Here is a 22,665-nt window from a genome sequence, read left to right on the forward strand (position 1 = left end):
CAAGGCTAGGGAACAAAAAGGAAGATGGGATTTTACCAGAAGCTAGAGGAAGGCGTGTGACTGATGCTTGAATCTCAAGGTTCCTCGGGTAAGGAACTGTGGCATACACCCAGCTGTGTGTCCTCACTCAGGGTTCGACAGTGGGAATAGGTACCATCAACCAAAACCCTTCAGGACCCCATGTTATTGGTGCCCTGGCTTTCTCTCCTGTGCCAAGGAATACATCATATCATCTGGAAAGAGAGGGAAGTGCTGTAGAAACCCAATTACTCATTGTTTCATAATTCTGCCCTTTATGAGACTTCAACATTTCTTTGCCTTTGCTTCCCTAAAAGCAGAAAACACTGCTGCAAATACATCACCCCATCCCAACTGTGCCTATGGAAAGGAATCCACAGTGGTGGGTATCTTTCCTGCCACAGCCTCTTCTTCTCCGCCCTTCTTGCCATCCTCTAGTTAAGCAGTGTGGCACCCGAGAGGCCTGTTTACAGCTAATTAGATTAGGAGTGTGTTCATCTGGAAAGATATTTGTAGTTCAATAAAGAGAGTGTGAAGAATCACCCTACTGGTTCCGCAGAAACAAAGGTTCTGAGCCTCATTCGGCTGAGGGCAGAAAGCTGGTTTTTCCCCTCCTCCCTCCTTAAACAACCCTAGCTTCTCTCCGAGGTCTCCTAGTAGTCAGATCCAGAATCAGCTTCCCGTGCCACGGGAAAGATCTCAACTTAGAAAGATTGCAAAGAAAAACGAGTGGATTTGAAAACACTTTCGTGCTTTTTTTTTTTTCCTTCAAAGGAAAAACATTCACTGCTTGAGATGTTTTGTTGAGAACGGAAGGGAGGCAGAGAGATCATCAAGGCCAGCATTAGATGCTGCCCTCCTGCCTCTTCCCCATCTGTTCGAAGATTATTTCCAAAATATTAAATGCTGCATTTCACTGAACCAGAATTGCATGACGGGTTGGGGCTGGGGGAAAGAGGAGGGAGAAGAGATTCTGAAATACAATTTCCCAAATGTTTATGTTGCTAGCGAAGGCTGTTGCCTGTACTATTATAAAATCTTAGCACGACCCCCGGCAGGCTGTTGTCTGTAGGGTAAGTAGGCGCAGATTGAATTTCGTGCTGTGTCAAGGACAAAATGAATCCTTAATCTGGCTGCAGAAAATGCATATTCACCCAAGAGCAAAGCGGCTCCAGTCTTTCAAGCCCACATGTGCTTCATTGGACTCTTTGAGATGAGTGTGTAGATCAAGTTTGGTTGACCTTTATTAGCCCACAGACCGCACAGGCAAGTATCAAAGCTCTCACCCTGACTCTCCCTAACCTGCCCTGCTTCCTGCTCTCTGGATTTAACAGTGAGCCCAAAGCTTCCATTAAGCATAAAGGCTGATTTTCATGGTGCACATAAAATATGGAAATTCTACCTCGGCTAGATTCATGTCGACTCCAGAAATACTTAAGAATTAGAGTACTTTATTATTATTATTTTTTCAAGATGAGGAAAGACTGTAGTTCAGTAAAATTGGACAAAATTATATTTTCTGCTCCTCAGACATCTTGCTGGCTAGTAGATTAAAGATGCTAAGCAGTGAGAAGAGAAGCCTCAATTCTAGTTACACTTCATTTATTCTGCCTGAAAAAGAGAGTTGTATTCACCATGGTGAATCCTTTTCTCCAGCAGCTATCAGGCCACAAGAGACAGAATGTTCTATTCCCATTCTCTGTCCACGGGCACAGGCCAGACGGGCTCTTGCCTTGAGGCCGGATCAATGTAATGCCCTTTTCTTCCCACTCAAGGTGAGCGATTGGGGCTCTTACCTGCCAGCAAAGTAGGATGCTGTTGCAGGCTCATTCTTCTGAAAACATTTGTGATCTTAGCCCTCACTGCCTTCTGCAAGAATTAAAAAGACAAACACCCGGTGTTATGAAAAACTATAAGAGGAAATTATTTTAAGCACCGTACTTCTGAAAGGCATTTATAATTACTCAGCCCATATGCCTGCTCTCCCGGCACATTAGATGGAGATTTGCTCAGAGAGAGGCAGCATGAGTCGGTAAACACCTGTGTGATCCAGCGTGCTACGAAGACTAGATGTAATTTCTTGCCCCCTAGTTAATTATATTTACCACTTTGCTTTGCTCTCCCTCAAGTTCCTCAACCATAAACTGGGTCTCATGAAACTGACTCATCATAGGAAAAACATTTAGAGTCTTGAATCAGTTGGGATGTGGAAAGAGGAAAACCCTGGCATTTAGAAATAATTTTGGATGACTGGAATTGATTGCTACACTCCAGTCATTCATTAGTTCATTCAGCTAATTCCCTCCATGCCATTCCTTGGGGTAAAAAGAATGGAGATCACCCAGCCTAGCCAAATGCCTGGCTTCTGAGTTATTTCCTAGGGATTTTCTATTCAAGGCAATGGCTCACAGATTGGTCATATTGGCTAAGCCATAATTCCTAGAAGAAAACCAAGGGGAGCATTCTGAAAGAGAAGGTCCAAAGATTCCAGGGAGAGAAATTGAGGACAGCAACACTGAGCCAATAATTTAAAGACTGATTGATAAAGACCCTGAGCAAAAATAGATCAATAAGGAGCAAAAAGTTCATGTTTGCATGTTGGTAACATATTTGAGAGCCAGAAAGAATAGCAGGTGGGTCAGCCCTTCTTAAAAGACTAGTAATTAATCAAGCAGGGTACAGGTTCAGCTGCTGTAACAAAGAATCGCCAAATTAAGTGACTTAAGATGAAAATGTGGTCTCCTTTCATATAATAATCCAGAGGGAAGCAGTCCAGGGCTGGCAGGATAGTTTGGCCATCCTCAACATGCAGCTTCCACCTCTGGGTTCACAGTGGCTGCTCCTGCTTTGTTCACCTCCCTCCTGTAGGAAGGAAAAAGGACTAAGTGAGGACACACACATCCTCTGGAAGTATTTGACACAGAGGTGGCACGTGTTACTCTCTCACACACCTCATTGTCCAGAACTCAGTCACATGCTCACACTAGGCTGTAACCGAGGCTGGGAAGTACAGCCATGTGCCCAGCTAACACTGTGGGAGTTCTATTATTAAAGGCACAGAAAATAGATAAGGGTGAACAACTCAGGCCATAGACGTGAAAAGCCGGCTCTAACCTCAAGGAGCTTAAAGTCTAGTTGGAAAGATAGATAAACTCACAATTATAATAATTACATTAAGCAAATATTACCATATGTTTACCAAATGCCAGGCATTGTACTTAGTATTATCTCATTTAATACTGAAATGAGGGACCCCTGGGCAGCTTAGTCAGATAAGTGTCTGACTTTTGATTTCAGCTCAGGTTATGATTCCAGGGTTGTGGGATCAAGCCCTACATCAGCATGGAGGCTGCTTAAGATTCTCTCTCTCTGTCTCTCTCTCTCTCTCTCTCTTGCCCACCACCACCCCACTCCCATGCTGGCACTCTGTCTCTCTCTCTCTAAAAAAAAAAAAAAAAGCACTGAAATGACCCCATTATTATGTGTGTTTTATAGATGAAGAAATGAAGACTTAGGATAACTAACTTACCCAAGATAATGCAGTTAAACATGGATCCCAGACACAAACTGAATACATTGGAGCCTAGAGCAGAAGTCAGCAAACTATGACCCTTGAACCTAATGTGGCCCCTCCCTTTTTTTGGTAAATAAAGTTTCAATGAAACACAACATGCACGTCCATTTACATATTGTCAGTGGCTGCTTTTCCACTACAATGGCAGAACTGAGTAGTCACAACAGAGACCAAAGCCCCTTTATACTAAAAAGTTGGCCTACTCCACCCTAGTGCTGGCATGTTAGGTGTAATTAGCTAAGCATGCACAGGGTGTGATGAGAGTGAGAAGAGCACCTCACAAAGGAAGGAGGGCCAAAGAAGTCAGGATTTAGCTAATGCTTGACCAATGAGTAGCAATTGATAAGTAAAGACCGCAGAGTAGGAAGAAGAGCTTGTGACAGGCCTGAAGGTCTGAGTGGCCCACAGGTAGTTGAGTGGGATGTGAGAAGAAGTTGGGGCAGTGGGTGGTGCCATGTGGAGGATGACTTTGAATAGCTACTGTAGCCCAAAGAGCAGTGTTTCCCAAACCGGGCCAGTCACTACAGCCATTTAGGGCACTTATTAAAAATAAATTCTAAGACCCCACCACAAATCTACCCAAACAGGATCCATATCTTAACAAAGCTCCCCAACAAGATTCTAGAATAGACTGCTGAAGATGGTAGGGGGGGTGTGAGAAGGCAGGGACCCTGGCCAGAGGCTGTGGCAGTAACCCAGGACCATCACATGTGCAAGTTGGAAGGATAGAATCAGCGAGGTTTTGTGATAGCTTCTTGGCATAAGGTGGAAGAGGGGAGAGGAAGAAAATGAGATCATTTTTGATGCGCTAGATAGTGGGGAGTGACAGCCCAGTTCTGGCCTGGTCATTAGGTGCCCCCGTGATGGCTTCCCCTGTAGCTTGGCTGTGGACTTTGGGCTTCTAGAGTCTAATGTTTGATGTTACCTCTCAAAAAATGAAAACTACCCCACCCCAGACAAATAGCAGCTTGAATGCTTCAAAAAAATGACCAAACCTTTACAAATGAAGGTATCTGAAGAGTGAAATTTTATGATATGCGTGCCTTGTTGCCTGTTCCTGGCCCTTAGAATAGTTATTTTTTCTGTTTGTGAAAAAATGTGTTCCACTGGCTCCATGAAAGAAAAGGTTGTGATTTTTTCTGCATAGCAGCAGGACACTTTATGAATTTGGATACAGTTCTTCAATCACTCTAGAAATAATGATGGAAGGACTTGAATTTTGTGGAAGAAATCCAACTGCACAATGCATTTTCATTTGGTGTGGGGCGATTAGATAAATGCATCCCTCAACTCATTCATCGAATAAATAAATGATGGGGTTAGACCTTAAATAATAAATAAAAGAAAAGGGGAATGAAAGAGACTAAGAGGAGCTGACAAGGTGAAAAAATAGATAAATAAAAAGAGCTATATTCTGGCAAAATGATGAAAGATTGTTGCCTGCCATTCTGTCCTCTTTATATCTACTGGTCACATTTTGCTAGAAATCTTTATTTGACTTTCTTCACTGCCCCATAAGGCTTTGGACTGGCATAGGGTCAAAGATGAAATGCTATACGTTTTTTACCTGAAAACTACTTATTTAGCTCTTGCTAAAGTTTAAATGTGCCTTCAATAGGTATCATCCCAGGAGCTGAGCAGTTGTTACTGGTCATAACAATAGATAGAGCAATAGAGAACTGGCATATATGCTCCTTGGGTTTGTTACAGGCAGAGTTTGTTGGTCTTCCTTGTATGTAATAGGATGGATTCAGCTGTGGAATTTTGTATATGTTATTGCCAGTGCTTAAACTCTTTCCCCTGCCCCTTTTTGTCTGGCTCCCTCTCAGTAACCTCACAGGATTCACATGGGATAACATTTCTTACAAGATTCCTTTTCAAACCCCCACATATGAGACAGTTGTCCTTTCTATCACTCTGGACTTCCCTATCACTACCACTAAGAGCTAACTTTCATTGAACACTTATAATTCTAAATGGATTATCTTTTCAGACCACCCGATGAGATGGGTGCTGTTATTAGACCATCATATAGACAAAGAAACTGAGATACAGAAGAGTTAAAGAAAGTCTTCAAGGTACCCAGCTGGGAAATGTTTATTTTCTAGACTGTGAGCTCCACAAAGGAGGAACTTACTACTGCTTGGTGCAGTGGTAAACAGAGTGCCTAGCACAGGATGGCATTTGATGTGTTTCTCTCTCTCTCTCTCCCTGTCTCTCTCCTCTCTTCTCTCTCTCTCTCTCTCTCTCTCTCTCTCTCTCTCTCTCTCTCTCTCTCTCTCTCTATGTTTAATGAATTATAGGGCCACCAGGACCTCAATAGGAGACTCGTTTCACTGCATACAGGATTCTAAGGTTTATGAATCAAACTCAGAGTTTAATTACATTCTTGAAATTGTCTATATCAAAGTATTAGCTTATGTGAATGATGCTGCCTGACTGAGTAAAGTCTGAGATTGAGAGGCAGAAACCAGAGGAAATATACTTCCCCTGCTCTCCCAGACCTTCATCTGCCAGCTGCACTGGAAGATAAACCTCCAGATTGGTAGTGGTTCTCTGAGTCTGCCTTTCCCCAGCAGATGTGAGGACAGAACAGACCCTGAGAATATGTGAGTGGGGTGTGTATGTATGTGTCTGTGTAGGCTCACATATCATTTCAGTATGTATCCCAAAAATATTCTGTACTCTTCTGTACTCTTCATAAGGTATGCTTGGCTTCCACATAAGAGAAACAGAGAGGGAAAGATGGCAGCCACTCCTGGATTATCTGTAGATTTCTGGACCTTTTACCCAAAGTAGTATCTGAGAGACCATCCTCTCAGTAGACACCCAGGAAGCCTCATTTTCAACAACTAGCCAATCCAGCTTAGCCAAGTTTGTGATTCCATGAGATTTGGCATCTTAGGGGGAAAGCAAGGACCAGATACAAGGGGTTACTGAAAGCTGAGGTTCTTCTGGCCTGCTCCAAGCCTCTCCCTTCCTAATCCCACCAGCACCTGTGTTCAAATCCGAGCCCCACTACGTACCAGCTCTGTGACCTTGGCAAGTCACCCAAACTCCCTGAGTTCTGTTTGCCACAGTTTTCCTGAGTCCCACATGGCCCAGTCTCTGCACAGAAAATACAGAGTCCTCTGTGGCCCGGGACCAGTGACAAGAGGTGCCACCATAAAATGGGCTTTTTCTAGTATCTCCAAGTAGGTTGAGGCGTGCTCATTTAATTTACTGCTGTTTATCTGAGGCTTGGATGCTTGTTCCTTTTCTAAAAGGTAGTATCCAGCATCTGAGACACGGTAGTTGCTCAAACAGTGTTTGCGGAAGGGACCGAGGAAGGAAGGAAGAAGAAGACTAGCCCCTGCCTCACAGAGTTGTTTGATGAAGTTACACAGTGTGTACAAGTTTCCCGTCTCAGTGCCTGGCACATAGGGGGAATTCATTATTAGTCCTTTCTCTCCTCTGGCCTAAAACACAGTTACCTGGGAAATGTAGCACATTCAAGCATCATGAAGGAATATACATTCATTTGTAGGATTTATTCACATATCAAAGCCTAAAGGAAAGGGACCAGAGCAAGAAAGTTTGTGCGAAGGACAAGGAGGGCCCTTGAAGTTTCATGACTTGGTATTTCTATAAGGAAATGCACTAAGGTAGTGGCGGGAGATAGGAGGGGGGGGGGGGGGCGGATGATGAGACTGAGTCCCAGACAGTGGCCTGAGAAGGCAGGAGGTCATAGACCAGGCCTGTGAGATTGAAAGGTGTAGAAATACAACAGATGAACATAGAGGAAGAGAAGGAAAAATAAGAAAAACCAAGAGGGAAGCAAACTGTAAGAGACTCTTAAATACAGAGAACAAACTGGGAGTTGCTGGAGGGGAGGTGGGGGGGGGGATGGGCTAAGTAGGAGATGGGCATTTAGGAGGGCACTTGTTGAATGAGCACTGGCTGTCATCTGTGAGAGATGCATTACTGGGATCTACTCCTGAAGCCAAGATGACACTGTATGTTAATTAACTTGAATTTAAATAAGTAAATTTAAAATTTTTTCAAAGGAGGGGGAAAAAGGCATAAAGCAGGAGGACAGCCTCATCTAGGCCACCTGCAGGATAGATGAAATAGTGGCAGACCGAGTGGGAGGCTCGTGGTCCCAAAGCTAAACAGCGATCTCTGATTCCTAGGCCTTGAGATTCTTGCTCCATTATCAAAAGACCAACCTAAGAGCTATTTTCCTCTTTGAGTAAAACAACAAAACCTGTCTGCTTTGAGAGTTTAGTTCCTGATAAATAAATTAAAAAAAACTTATTTAACTTATGATATTTTTCATATCTTTTTCCAACAGAAGTTAGCTACAGATTCCTCCAAGTGACTTTGTATTATTTGAAAATAAACAACTTAGATCTAACCCAGTTAACAGTACTATAGAAGGGAATACACTGTACAATTTGTCCATGGCACTGTCGGATAGAGAGGGCTCAAATGGAAACAGTGAAATAAAGGCTCCAAGAATATTCCCTTTATCATTGGAAGACTGGCAGACCCAAATGAACTTCTGGTTGATGCCATTATTCTCTGTCACTTCATATGGTTTTAAGAAACCCAAATATAAGTTGCTTATTGAAGTTAGGGCTTAAAATATTCCCAAATCCAAAGTTTTATATTTACTGAATATGCATTAAAAATGAGAACCAGTGGGCTTTGTCAATTCATGGAAATACACACACACACACACACACACACACACGAGTAATGTTAAAATATTACACAAAAATGGTATATACATGTCAATTATGACATAAAACATTGTGTATCATTGATAAAATCAGAAGAAAATCTGAAGCAATGAGGCAGTTGACTTATCACTCATTGAGTTTCTGATGCTCTTTACAAATTTGGGAAATTTTTCTTGGTAAACATTAAGTCTTTCTACATATGTACATTTAAGGTACATTTAAGACAAGTTTTCTGGGAACATAAATGCTCAAGAGGAATAAGCAGGAGTTGATGAGGGAGATCCTAATTTGCATCTTTCCTGCCTGAAATATCTTGGGTATAATGTTGCGTGAATAAGGCTTTTAGTGTTTAATGTGATATGACTTAAACATTCTCTTTTTGCTAGGGTCTATAAAACCTTTGCTATTAATGGCCATTACTTCTCATTTTTATCTACCAAATTTACTAAGGAAGAAAAAGTATGTTGGGGCTTCTATTTGTCTGCTCAAATGTTTTCTATTATCTGCAATAAAATTCATTCCTCTTAAACCTGGGACAATCCACTTGGAAGGGACACTATATAATCCACCCAAACATGATTCTTTACACAGTGTGGGGCTTCTACTTGTCAAGCTGCTCCCCTCACTGTCCTTTGACCCTCCCAACATTACTGTTAAGGAGAGTAATATTCTACAGCCATCGGAGATACCAAAACTGACACAAAGGTAAAGCCCCTGGTTTTGCACAGCCAAGAATAGTAAAACTTCACCAGAACACCATAAATGAAGTCTGAAACATTTAACCAGGAAAGCACAAATGCATGCTATTTCAAGGTTAATTGAGTGACCAGGACAAACCTATGCAGCTGACCTTCCTGGGCTTTCCAGGACTTCGGCTGTGAGATACAAAGCCACCCTGGTCCCCACTGTGATTCAGCATCAGCTGCCATCTGCTCCAGCTTAAATCCTGGTGGGGATGATTCCAGGACTGGTTGGGGCTTTTTTCAAGAGCAGCAAGAAGTCCAGGATTCTCCCAGATATTTGAGATGAAGGGATTGATCCAGAGAGACTGAATTGAGAGACCCCACTACCCAAGACAAGGCTGCCGGCCATTTTCTCCTCTGTCCTAACTCTCTCTCAACATCTGCTCTCTCCCCCCCCCCCCCCCCACTGGGAAGATAAACACTTTATCACCCACCCCTGACTGAGAATGGGCCTGGATAGACTATGGAACCCATTTCCAATGTGTCATATCCAAACCGTGGAGTTTCACTGTCTTTGTAGAGCCAGACACAGAAGTAGAGCTTCTGCATTTTTAGAGTAAAGCCTTTCCCAACTTGGCTGGCACGCTTCAGAACTGCCATCCCCTCCGTTACTGCTCCAGGCTGCAGAGAGCATCAGGCACACCTCCCTGCCAGCAGGGTTCCTGTCTAACTCCCTATGAAAGAGAGAGCAGGCCCATCCCAAATCAGAAGCCTAGTTCCGTGCCCAGTTCCCCAAATCTGGGGTTGTCATGATGCAGAGGACTGAGAAAAAGGAGAGAGAGAGAGAGAGTGTGTGTGGTATTGGGGAGTGTTGTATTGTTCCTTTAACTCTCAATATGCTCTATAGGCTACTGACTCACTTAACACAGCTCACGTATTCTGTCTACATATCACAAGCCACCTGCTTATTCACTATCTCTGCCTAACAAGTCTTATGAGTTTCATCCATTCTGTTTACTTTTCTTGTCTTCTCTGGAAGAATTGAATATTCTCAAATCCTACAGCAAACACACATTGTAAACAGAAAGACCTAGGGAAAAAATAAGATTAAAAAAAAAAAAACAACAGAGAAGACACTTGATTTATAGTGGCAGGAGGAACAGAAACCAAAGCAGAGAGTATCTGACTCACAATAATGGTGGCGTTTTGAGCAGAAAGTGGCGGGTGCCTCCTGCTAAGGGGTGACAAAGTGCCAGTCACTGGAACTGCATGGTGCTTCAAGATTCATCAGGAGCCTCTTTTCCATCGCCTGTTTCTGCTCCTTAGATAGAGATAAACCATAATTGACACATTATTATTATTTTATTAATACATAATTATTATAATGATTAATGATAATACATTATTTTGTTGCTAACCAGCATAGTTAATCCCAAGAAGCCATCCTTTCCGGTCACCTCTCTTCCACTTCCTGCCCCCACTGTGCTGAAAATCACCCTTGGGATAAGAATAAGGATGGGGTCCTTGGGATTGACATGTGGAAGGAGAAAGTTCACAGAGCCAAGGAAAACAGGGCAAGGCACCACAGGACAACTGCTATGTGTGAACTTATTTGTTTGTTACATGACTTATTTTGAGAAGTAAATGAACACAGTAGAAGGTCGTATCTTGGACCTCTGAATAAGAATGATAAGAACTGCAAGCAAATTGTCCAGTTCAGACCATGCCATAGTTTCCTTGGACCACTGCAACAAAGTATCACACACTGAATGGCTTTAATGTTCACACAGTTCTGGAGGCTGAAAATCTGAGATCAAGGTGTCAGCAGGATGTTTCCTTCTGACAGATCTGAGAAAGAATCTGTTCCATGCCTCTCTTCTAGCTTCCAGTGATCACTGGCGATCCTTGGTGCTCCTTGACTTGTTCTTTGACTCCAGTTTCTGCCTCCATCATTACATGGTCTTGCCCCTGTGTCTCTGTGTCTCTTCTTCTTCTTCTTGTGAAGAGACCAGTCATAGTGCATTAGGGACACATCCTATTTCAGTATGACCTCATCTTAACTAATTGCATCTGCAATGGCCCCCTATTACAAATAAGGTCACATTCTGAAATGTCGAGGGTTAGGCCTTTCACATGCCTTTTTGGAGGACACAATTCAACCCATTACAGTCCACAGTTGAGAAATAAATTTTATTTTATTTTGAGTACTCATTCTCTATATGATGGTAGGAACCATCACACCCTGACACTAGGAAAACTACTTGAGTTTTGAGTTTTTCCAAGTTTAAAGAATGATGGTAGATTCATAACCATTGGCAACCCTATTCTGAACACATATATAATGTTCATCTATAGATAGCTTTAGGTATAGATATAGATATAGATATAGATATAGATGATATAGATATAGATAGATATAGGCATAGATACAGATATGATATAGATGTCGATAGGTAGCTCACAAGGTGTTAACAGTGGTTACCTCACAATGATTATCTCTTAAGGGGAAGTGATGAGAGACTTTCTCTATTGTAAATTATTATATATTTGAGTTCTATAACAAATAAGTATACTTTGTAATCAGAAAAAATAATAATGATACATTTTCAAGTGGTTAATGAGAGAGAAGTGTGGCTTTTCCTTCCCTCATAGCCTCCACATTTAGGTTCTCTTTAGGAGACAGGATAAGGATCATCATAAGTAACATCATAACTAAGGAAGCAAACAGGGGAAGGGCCATATGCAATTTGAAAACTTGTATTCTGTGCTACAATTGCTTTGATAGGATTTGCCTTTAGACATTATCCTTAGTTTATTTTTCATTTTAAAATAAGCATTAAAGGAAGACCCAAGGTTTTCATGTGTATCCAAAGGAGGCATAGGTTTTCAATGTTGAGAAGCCCAAGGGCACATGGAGGAGAAGACATTACGTACCTGAGATAAACTGCTTCCTGCAACCAGGCATTGAGGCTTCCTGTCAGCCAGGGCAAAAAGGAAGCATTGGATTTCAGAGTGTGTATCCAAACTGAGATTCCCTGGTAAAATACAGGACACCCAGTTAAATTTGAACTTCAGATGCATAACAAACAACTTTTTAAGTGTAAACATGTTCCAAACATTGCACAGGACACACTTATGCCAAAAATTATTCTTTGTTTACCTGAAATTCAATCTTTTGTGTACTATTTTTTTTTAATTGTGATAAAATACTTGCAACATAAAATTTATAATCTTACCCACCTTTAACTGTACAGTTCAGTAGTGTTAAGTATATCACGTTGCTGTGCAACCAATCTCCGACACTTTTTCATCTTGCAAAACTACAACTCTGTACCCATTAAATGGCAGCTCCTCATTCTACATCCACTCCCAGCCCCTGGCAACCACCTTTCTACTTTCTGTGTCTATGAATTTGACAGCTCTAAATATCTTCTATAAGTGGAATTATACAGTATTTATCTTTTTATGAAACTGGTTTATTTCACTTAGCATAATGTCCTTAAGTTTCACCCATCTTTAAGCATGGGTCAGAAATCTCCTTCTTCTTGAAGACTGAATAATATTCCATTGTATATAGACACCACATTTTGGGGTTTTTTTGTGGGGTTTTTTTGCTTGTTTTAATTTTTTTAATGTTTATTTATTATTAAGAGACAGAGAGTGAACAGGGGAGGGGCAGAGAGAGAGGGAGACACAGAATCTGAAGCAGGCTCCAGGCTCCGCGCTGTCAGCTCAGAGCCCCACGCGGGGCTCAAACTCACAAACCGCAGGATCGTGACCTGAGCTGAAGTCGGACGCTTAACCGACTGAGCCACTCAGGCGCCCCGGTTTTGTTTTTAAGACTATTTATTTTTGAGACAGAGAGACAGAGCAGGGGAATGGCAGAAAGAGAGAGGGGACAACACAGAATCTGAAGCAGGCTCCAGGCTCTGGGCTTTCAGCACAGAGCCCTACATGGGGCCCAGAATCCATGAACCGTGAGATCATGAATTGAATTGAAGTCAGATGCTTAACCAACGGCACCCCATACATTTTGTGTATTGAAACTCAAATTTAACTGGGCATCCTCTATTTTTATTTGCTAAATTTGGCAACCCTATTCTGAAAACATCAGTCTAGATAAGCTTTTTCTAGAAATTAGACCAGAGTAGAGGTTTATCCCAGAGGGCATTTATAAAAGGAATAATAAGGGGACATAGCTGGCAATGTTTTTTCTCTATGATTTTGCACAAGCCATAGAAACATGGTTCAAATCAATCCTGGTTTTGTCAACACTCTGTGTCAGGAGTTCTTGAACCCGAGACTGTGTAAGAGATACAGGGGGTATGTGAACCCCTTGAAATCATAGGCCGTGTTGAATATATGTGCATCTTTGTGAGGAAAGAAACCAAAATCAGATTCCCAAAGGTGCCTGAGACTCCCAAGGAGGTCAGGAGACACTATCTTATTGACTGAGGACATGGCTTTGAACTCAGGGAAGGCATTCTTGCTGGGGGCTTGGGAATTATTATTGTTTGGGCAGTTGATTTCCTGAATATCTAAAATAAATATGGAGAAAATCTCAGCAAATTTAAGAGTGGAAAGTTTACCCATCTACTGAAGCATCCCTTTCAAATGAGGGATGAGTATAAGCTGCCACGCATTTCGCATCTTTCACAGAAGCTGAATGGAAGCCAGTTCATGAGTGATGCTGATCTTTGTGGAGTCCCTGATGATTGAGTGGCATACGCTTTATATACCAAAGCCTCTTAAAGAAATAGATTAAGAAAAAGAGAGTGAGAAAGACAGAGAACACCACCTAGGCAATGGATAATGTTACTACCTGTAAAAAACAAATGACCATTTTTATAATCACCACTTTATGTTTTCTTTAGAAATCCTTCATCGATTTACCAACAGCTCTTACCAATGAGCTCAACTGGCCCCAAATCTCTGGTGCTACTGGGTTTCTGGACTCCATTAGTGGGTATGTATGTTTGAGTACCTTTAAATTTTTCAACGTTTATTTATTTTTGGGAGAGACAGAGCATGAACGGGGGAGGGGCAGAGAGAGAGGGAGACACAGAATCGGAAACAGGCTCCAGGCTCTGAGCCATCAGCCCAGAGTCTGACGCAGGGCTCGAACTCCCGGACCGCGAGATCGTGACCTAGCTGAAGTCGGACGCTTAACCGACTGCGCCACCCAGGCGCCCCTGTTTGAGTACCTTTAAACATTTCAACATATCTATGTAAGGAAAGAACAAGAGATGGGGCTTGCTCCCAAGATGTTGAAACGAGAATTATTAGGAATTGCTTCTAGAACATGAGTAACATACAAGAAACCTACCACTGACATAGAGTCCACTATGCAGGGGGATGTAATGCAAATTGAATTTTATCAGTGTTCGCAAGGAGGGAATATTCTCATTGCAGGGGCTGTAGAGTTGACCTCTAGTGGGTAAGACATAAACGCATCACTGACTATTTCTCATTCAAGGAACAAGAAAGTTTACTTGATTATTTACTCTCAGAAATTAATATCCATAAAGGTAATGGCTAAAATTAATAGGCAAGTCTCAAGGTCCTGGAATCACCCTGGCTTCAATGCTCTGGATTTGAAGGTAGAAACAATGTATGGCAAATCTGAGTGACACACAAACCCAATTTGCTATGTGTGATTGGGTGTTTACTCAGAGCCTGGGGGCAGCCATTCATAGGTTAGCACCCCATTTTTTTATTTAATGGAGGACATTATATATCATAAATAAATTATTTGATTATTACCTTATTGTCTTCACTCATTCATCTAAAAATACTTACTAAATACTTACTACCTAATCAGGAATATATGCTACAGATGTTTCAAAGGTAAATGGGGTTTGACCTGTCTCTGCAACCAATTAAAATCAAATAGGGCAGATTAGACAAATGTACAAATAATGATAATACAAGAAAGATGTGCCACAGACAACTCTCAACACAGAGCTACAGATTCATTGAAGAAATAATTCATAGAATTAGTCAATAGCCTCTTCCTTTTGGGGTGTCAGGCCAGGGGCCCAAACCCTAAAGGATTTACAAGATTGGTGTAATGAAAGAGGTAGAGAAAAAACAGGAAATGATAACCAATCTTCAGGAAAGGGCATTGATAATAATGTAGGAATCATCTGTGAATATAGGGAAAGCAAAGGGGATGCATTTTCAAGTTTAGGTGTATGTTTTCAAGTTTAATCACATGAAAAATGAGGTTAGTGTAATAATGTTAACAGTATCAGTGATAGGGAGAGCAAGAAGTAACCTTCATGAGACATTCACTGTATGCAAATCACTACCCTGAGTGTTATGTAGAGATTTTTCTCATTTCATCTCTTTGTGAGGGAGCTAGCATTAATTTCTGCATTTCACACTTGAGGAATCTAAGGGTTACATAGACAGGTTAAGAAACTTGACCAGGGACCCACATTAATGTGAAATGGTGGGATCTGTCATCATGGAACACTATACCAGAGAGTAATTTGGTGAGCAGGGGTCCTCCTGGTCCCCAATGCCCAAACTTTATGATTTTTTTTTCATTCTACCTGCAGGAATGTTGCTCTCTGTAGTCTTTGTCACTTTGAGAGAATAGCGATGGGATGGAGAAATGACTAAGAATTAGAGAAGCCCTCTCCATGGGGAGACATGGCATGCATTGTTTCAAAGGTCAATCAGGGGCTCCCTTTCTATGGGCCCCATACTCCCGGTGGTCTGGGGCCCCCTGAGCACCAGGCTTAGCCTCTCTTTCTTCAGCTGCACTTGCTATTGTTTTTGTCACCTGGAACACATCCAGAGATAGCCAAGCTGAAGCAGCTTTCTGGAAAAAAGACTCTTACCTATCTCCCCACTGTCAACACTGAAAGTGAGAAAACAAAATTTAACTGGCTTCCACCAATCCAGTACAAAAACACCTGGAGATTTCTCTAAATTAAAGCTTTTATGACAACAACAAAGGAATACATTATGAATGAGAAATGGATATAGTTTATTACATTTTTAATGGAAGTTTAACTTTATGTTGAACCCTATAAAATTCAGCCACCTTTTGACCTAAAGCTTCACAAGGTTGCCATTGAGGAAATACCAGTCTGATGTTTAAAACAATTGCCAATGGGGCGCCTGGGTGGCTCAGTCGGTTGAGCGACCGACTTCGGCTCAGGTCATGATCTCATGGTTTGTGTGTTCGAGCCCCCGTGTCAGGCTCTGTGCTGACAGCTCAGAGCCTGGAGCCTGCTTCGGATTCTGTGTCTCCCTCTCCCTCTTCCCCTCCCCCACCCATGCTCTGTCTCTCTCTGTCTCAGAAATAAACATTTAAAAAAATAAAATAAAAAATAAAACAATTGCCAAGTAGTTTAAATCTTCCTTGGAGTCATCCAAAGAGTGAAAGAAGAATCCACTCAGCAGGGCCCAGTTGAAGGGAAAACTGGTTTCCTTATCTCTTCCACTTATAGCTCACACTCACCAACAGTTGCCCCACATCTCCTACATCTAATTTTCCCAAAAACTCTGCCCCAAAATAGCTCCTGCTCCCAAGCAGGCTGTTCAGTTGTTTTTAGATTTTAGTGAGGGGGTGACAGGGGGAACCAATGTCCTTCTGTGTCTCTTCTGTCCTCAGACTAGGGGTTTGCTCCCTTCTCAGTGTGGAATCCCACTAGCCCTCCAGTCCCATGGCTGCATCCACCACCATCCTATCAGAGCCCAGCAGCAGACAGATGCCCATAGGAGAAAGGCAGTGGGGAGAAAGGGAGAGGAGAGTTGCCAGTCTTTAGCCACTCAGGGTTTATAATCCTTATAAGGGCTGTGCAGAGACATTCTAACACCATCTCACAAAGGAGGTGACTGGCTAGGTGTGCGTTAGGTGAAAGTCATCCCTATCCTAAGCTAGTTGGTGCTGACTTAGCACCTTCTTGTATCAGGCTCTGTGTTGCCATTTACAAAACTTCCATCTGGTTCTGCAACTTACTCATCACTGACTCCAGGTACTGTCCTTATCTGTTGTGTTTCTAAGGATGTGCGCAGCACAGCTGGCATGCTGTAGGGTCACATACCCTGCAAGGGCTTTTCTCTCTATGTGTTTGTGGGGCCCCAGGCTATCTAGTCGTTTCTCTCCAAGAGCTCTTTCTGCCACCTGTTTGTGTGTACTATGCCTGTGTTCTTTGCCACCCAGCTGGAATGGGGGAAATATATTCAGTTCCTTTTGACAGAAAAGGAAATTCTCTGAAATCTGAGTTGTAGCAGATTCCGCCAGTAAACAGACACATAGCAGCATGATAGTCATGTGTGTGTCACCATTCAAGACATCCCTCCCAGCAGTAGGTCCTGTTAAACCATTTCTATAATCTCATGCAAATTATATACTGCAGATAATCTAGGCTGGGCCAATCCCCTTCTTAAAATAACAAAGATTTATAAAGCGTGTAAAAAATATTAGGGAGATTAGAAGATTAGATTAGAGATTAGAAGATCCTCTTCTGCTGGAATCAGGAGAATGAAAAGAATATTGACCCAGAAAGCAACATGTATGAACGACATGGGCAGTTTCCACGGGCATTTTGAGCATGTCCTTCTGAGTCCAAATGCTTATCAAAATGGGATAGAATTTATGGATTTCTCTCTTCAACTGGATCTGTAGATAGTGCTTCTTATTATCTGTGATCAGCATCATGCTTTGGGTATTAACAATGTTCTTTAGAAAATGTACCTTTGAAAGCAAAGGATGCATGGTGCCTGGGTAGCTCAGTCAGTTGGGCATTAGACTCTTGGTTTCGGCTCAGATAATGATCTCACAGTTTCATGAGTTCTAGCCCCACATCTGGCTCTGCACTGGCTCTCTATCATCTCTCTCTGCCCCTCCCCTGTTTGTGCTCTCTGTCTCTCTCAAAATAAATAAATAAACTTAAAAAAGAAAGAAAGAAGAAAAAGAAAAGAAAAGAAAAGAAAAGAAAGAAAGAAAGAAAGAAAGAAAGAGAAAGAAAGAAAGAAAGAAAGAAAGAAAGAAAGAAAGAAAGAAAGAAAGAAAAGAAAGAAAGAGAGAAAGAAAGCAAGCAAAAAGATGTTGCTTGGGAGAGAAAATGGTTACCTTCCTTTTCTTTTTCCAACATACCCTCCTCCCTCAAAATTTAATATTTTTATGAGGTAAATGTAACTAATTGAAATTACATGCATGCATTAAAAGACAAATACAACCCCTTACTTTCACAAATCTTTACATCCTTCAGTTGATTCGACATTAACAAAAATCTGTTCTCTTGACTCTTAGGCTCGAGAAAATTCAAAAAGCAATATCGTTTAAAACCATGTGTTTTATTTTGTTTTCCCAATGTGATTCTGAAAGTAATTGAGTGGTTCAAAGACAAAAAAAAAAAAAAAAACAAAAACGAAAACAAAACAAAACAAAAACCCACCCTATGAGGTTGGTAGCATGGGAGCTGGGAGCCCAATAGCCAACATTAGAGAAGGGAACTATAATTGTAAGTGAGAAGAAATGGGTATTTTTTTAATTAAAAATAGTACTTCATGTTCAGATCATGTTCAAAAGCAACTAACGTAAGAGAAAAAATCCTATTTAAGTTAAAGAACACAAGGCCCAGTAACACATATGGAAGTATGGGAAACAATACCAAAATTCAGGAAGGAAGGACTTCTAGTTAAAGCAATATCTAAAACTCCAGAGCCCTGTGAGTTGGTGTGGTAGAGCAGGAGGAAGACCACTTTTACAGGTACAAGGGTTCTGGTTCTGTATAGCCTTCAGTGGAATATACAGCAGTCCTGGACCTCATTTATATGTTGAAGTTGAGTTGCACCTAGCAATCTCTGAAGTTCTCCCCAGTATTAAAGTTTAGTGGCTTTAGGGCAACGTGTTATTGAAGTCCACATCCTACCTTCCTGATGCTGCTTGGTTTAGAAACATTGGAGGAAGCTGTTGAGAAAATATGCTCCTGCTTCTCCCCACCAAATATGCTTTTCTCCACCCCTTAACTGACCGTGCCTTCAGATAAGACTTGGCTAATTTTATGGGTCAGAGCCTGAAATTTTCTAGGAACCATGTTTCTCTAGGGCCAGGGTTGTTGAGCCATAAAGTTTGAGCATCTGCATCATAATCCCTGCACTGTGTGGTGCTGGCTACTTGACCAGCTACTGGTTTAAGTAGCACTCCATAATTGATTGTCCTTTATGGGTACTATTTCCTCTAAGCAAACCTCAAAAAGAGAACCTGGTAACTCCAAACCCTTAACAAACATAAGCACCTGAACCTAACCACATCTAACGTGAGCACTTATGGTGTCCAAAACCCCTTCTGAAAGTGGGTCCAGGAGATGGTCCAGTCAGTGGAGTTCTGCAGGCCAGGGGTAAATGGTAGAGAAGTCCTTCAAAGCTGGAGAGCAGAGGGAGGAAAAACAGGGCAGCAATAAGAGCTTTAAAAATAAAAGGTGAAGTTAGCCATTAAAAATCATGAAAGCCAAAGGAACCAAAAGCAATTACCGAAGTTACCATATCAAGCTGAAAAGAGAAGAGTGAGATCAGTAGGTCAACATAAGTGGGTGCCAACTACATGGAATTTTGTAGAACAAATGTCGCTCCCTCTGCCACTGGCTTAGATTTGCTATTTGGGGCCAGAAACATAGTACACGCTTAGAAAGAAATAGACAAAGCTACTGTGAAAAGAGACACAGTAATGCTATTCAAGGACATTTAAACACACATCTTTGATGAGCAGTGTCCCAGAATCTGAGTGTTAAAGGTTATCTATTCTCTCCAACCCAATAGACGTTATATGAGAGAACAATTTTGAAAAGCAGTGTATAATTCCAAACCAAGTCACTTGGGGTGTTAAAAACAGAAAATTGGAGAGAAGGGATTTGCAGCTAAGATTTGCTAACCTAATTTCATGTTTTAAAAAAAGACATGTAAGTACTAAACACTAATGGACTTAATAACCTTATTAAATCCATTATTCAAAAATTACATGTGATGTAAGTGCAAATGATTAGTCATCTTATAATTATACTTTGCAAAACAAATAATTAGCCAGAGAGGTGGTCATTTGAAGTTAGGTGAGGCTGATTGGAGTGAAATACAGTCTACATCAGAGATTCTCCAAGTGTGGTCTGTGGACTGCTGGGAGGTGGGTCTCTCAGGCCTTTTCGAGGGATCCACAAGGTAAAAATTACTTTCACAACAGTACCAAAACAGTATTTGCCTTTTGCACTGTGTAGCCATTGGTACTGATGGCACAAAAACATGGTGGGTGAAATTGTTGACATCTGAGCATGAATAAAGGCAGTGGCGCCAAACTATGTTTATAGTCACTGTGATCTTCACCTCTACACAACCCTCGTTCTAAAAAATAGCCCGGGGGTGGAGGGCAGCTTCCCCTGAAAAGTTCACCTACTGAGCAGAAGAATTATTAATTTTTTTAAAGTATGTCCATGATTTTTTAATAATTTCATCAGATGAAATGGGAGGTATGCATAAAGCACTTGTACTGCATAAGAAAAAATATGATTTTCTTAGGAAAAAGCACTTGGGGCGCCTGGGTGGCGCAGTCGGTTAAGCGTCTGACTTCAGCCAGGTCACGATCTCGCGGTCCGTGAGTTCGAGCCCCGCGTCAGGCTCTGGGCTGATGGCTCGGAGCCTGGAGCCTGTTTCCGATTCTGTGTCTCCCTCTCTCTCTGCCCCTCCCCCGTTCATGCTCTGTCTCTCTCTGTCCCAAAAATAAAATAAATGTTGAAAAAAAAATTAAAAAAAAAAAAAAGAAAAAGCACTTTTGTGAGGGAGTTGAGAGCTGAATTAGTCAGTTTTTCATGGAACACTGGTTTTATTTAAAAGATCTAGAAAATAAATTATAGTTATTCAGATTGGATATGTGGCAGATAGTATATCTGAAATGAAGGAGCTTCAAGGAAAACAACCAACAGTATTGACTGTTAATCATAAAATTTCAGCTTTCAAAGAAAATTCTGAGTTTTTGAAAACTTGTATTTTCTGTTATGAACTTGACAGCTTCCTAATACCCAAAACTTTCCTGATATGTAGTGCTAGCAACAAGTATGATTTTTCAATATTGTATCATAAAATGTATCAACATTTAAAATATCCACATAACTCAGTGAGCCAATATTTTCTAAATGACCAGTATATGATGTATAAAACCATGCATGGGTAAAAGATCCATTCAAAGTACAAGATAGACCAATGCATTTTAATGTGATGTGGTGCAAAAGTTCATTGATATAATTTCAGATTCCACATGACAACTAATCAATCTTTAAAGTAATACAACATCTCAAGTTTTGGTATAGAATCAAAGAAGACTGTCCATACTTATCTGAAAAAGTAAAGGTGCCTGGGAGGCTCTGTCGGTTAGGGGTCTGACTTTGGTTCAGGTCATGATGTTGCAGTTCGTGAGTTCAAGTCCAGCCATCAGGCTCTCTGCTATCAGCATGGAGCCCACTTCAGATCCTCTGTCCCCTTCTCTCTCTGCCCCTCTGCCATGCACGTGCATGTGTGCACACACTTGTGCTCTCTCTCTCTCAAAAATAAATATAAACATTTTTAAAAAGATATTAAAATGTTACTCCCTTTTACAACTAACTGTATGTTGAAGATGAGACTTTCTTCACATAATTCCATCAAAACAACATACCACCACAGATTTAATGCAGAAGCAGAGATGAGAACCCAGACTGCCCTCTATTAAGTCAGACAGTAAAGAAATTTGAAAAAGTGTAAGACGATGCCATTTTTTCCCACTAATTGGAGGAAGGGTTGGAAAATATATATTTTTCAGAAAAAAATATGTTACTTATGTTAACATGTAATGGGTTTATTTTTATTATTATTATTATTTTAAATGAATCAATAATTAAATATTCTTTTAAATTTCTAAGTTTTGATTTCTAACATATAATATTGACAGGTATAATTCACATTTAATTTTCTTTAAAAATCTCTCTGGGTTCCTCAGTAACTTTAAGAGTATAAAATGGTTCTGAGAGCAATAAATTGAGAACTTCTGTTTCAGAGAATGAGTGTGAAAAAGAAATGTGGCTGTGGACAGAAGCTGGGGGGAGGGGTGCCAACATTTAGAGGTTCAGGAAGAGAAGATAAGGAAGGAATAGTCCTTGGGGTGCCTGGTGGCTTAGTGGGTTAAGGGTGGGATTCTTGATTTCAGCTCAAGTCATGATCTCACTGTTCACGAGTTCAAGCCCCGCATGGGGCTCCACACTGACAGTGCAGAGCCTGCTTGGGATTCTCTCTCTCACTCTCTCTGCTCCTCCCCTGCTCATGCTCTTTCTAAGTAAATAAACCTCTAAATAAATTTTAAAAAGGAAGAAATAGCTCTCAAAGTAGAGAGAAAACTAGAAGGGTTCAGCAGCCTAGAGACCAAGGGAAGAAAGTGTTTCCAAAGGAGAAGTGACTTTCAGCCAAATGCTGCCAGAGGCAGAGGAGGACTGGAACAGAGAAAGAGGACTGTGGGTGCAGGGCGGTGATCAAGGGAGACTGGCCAGAGATGTCTCAGTGGGGGGAGATGGAAACCTGACTGCAGAGAGTAGTTTCCAGGAGGTGATAAGGGAAGTGAGCATCAACAACTTATTTAGTAAGTTCCCTTTGGGACGCCTGGGTGGCTCAATCAGTTAACTGCCTGACTTCA

At 41.3% G+C, this 22,665-nt stretch overlaps 1 protein-coding gene and 1 long non-coding RNA gene across 5 annotated transcripts in view; one reads left to right on the forward strand and one right to left on the reverse strand.

Annotated features, from left to right (window-relative positions):
- AOAH (acyloxyacyl hydrolase) overlaps positions 1–22,665 on the forward strand; it is a 168,582-nt gene that overhangs the window by 84,384 nt on the left and 61,533 nt on the right. For all 3 annotated transcript variants that reach the window (XM_040472239.1, XM_040472238.1, XM_040472240.1), the window contains exon 13: positions 13,874–13,965. In XM_040472239.1, the coding sequence (XP_040328173.1) occupies positions 13,874–13,965 (92 nt within the window). The remainder of the gene's footprint in view (positions 1–13,873; positions 13,966–22,665) is intronic.
- LOC121028486 (uncharacterized) lies at positions 1,491–12,374 on the reverse strand. Of its 2 annotated transcripts, XR_005789249.1 has the most exons (4): positions 11,934–12,374; positions 10,191–10,320; positions 1,815–2,880; positions 1,491–1,629 (listed from the first exon to the last, which is right to left on the reverse strand). It is a non-coding gene; the product is annotated as an uncharacterized LOC121028486 (long non-coding RNA). The 2 variants fall into 2 exon arrangements; XR_005789248.1 differs by having other exon boundaries at positions 1,491–2,880.

Source organism: Herpailurus yagouaroundi, unplaced genomic scaffold (genome assembly GCF_014898765.1).
Source record: "Herpailurus yagouaroundi ecotype Mexico unplaced genomic scaffold, PumYag 100, whole genome shotgun sequence".
Lineage (NCBI taxonomy): Eukaryota > Metazoa > Chordata > Mammalia > Carnivora > Felidae > Herpailurus > Herpailurus yagouaroundi.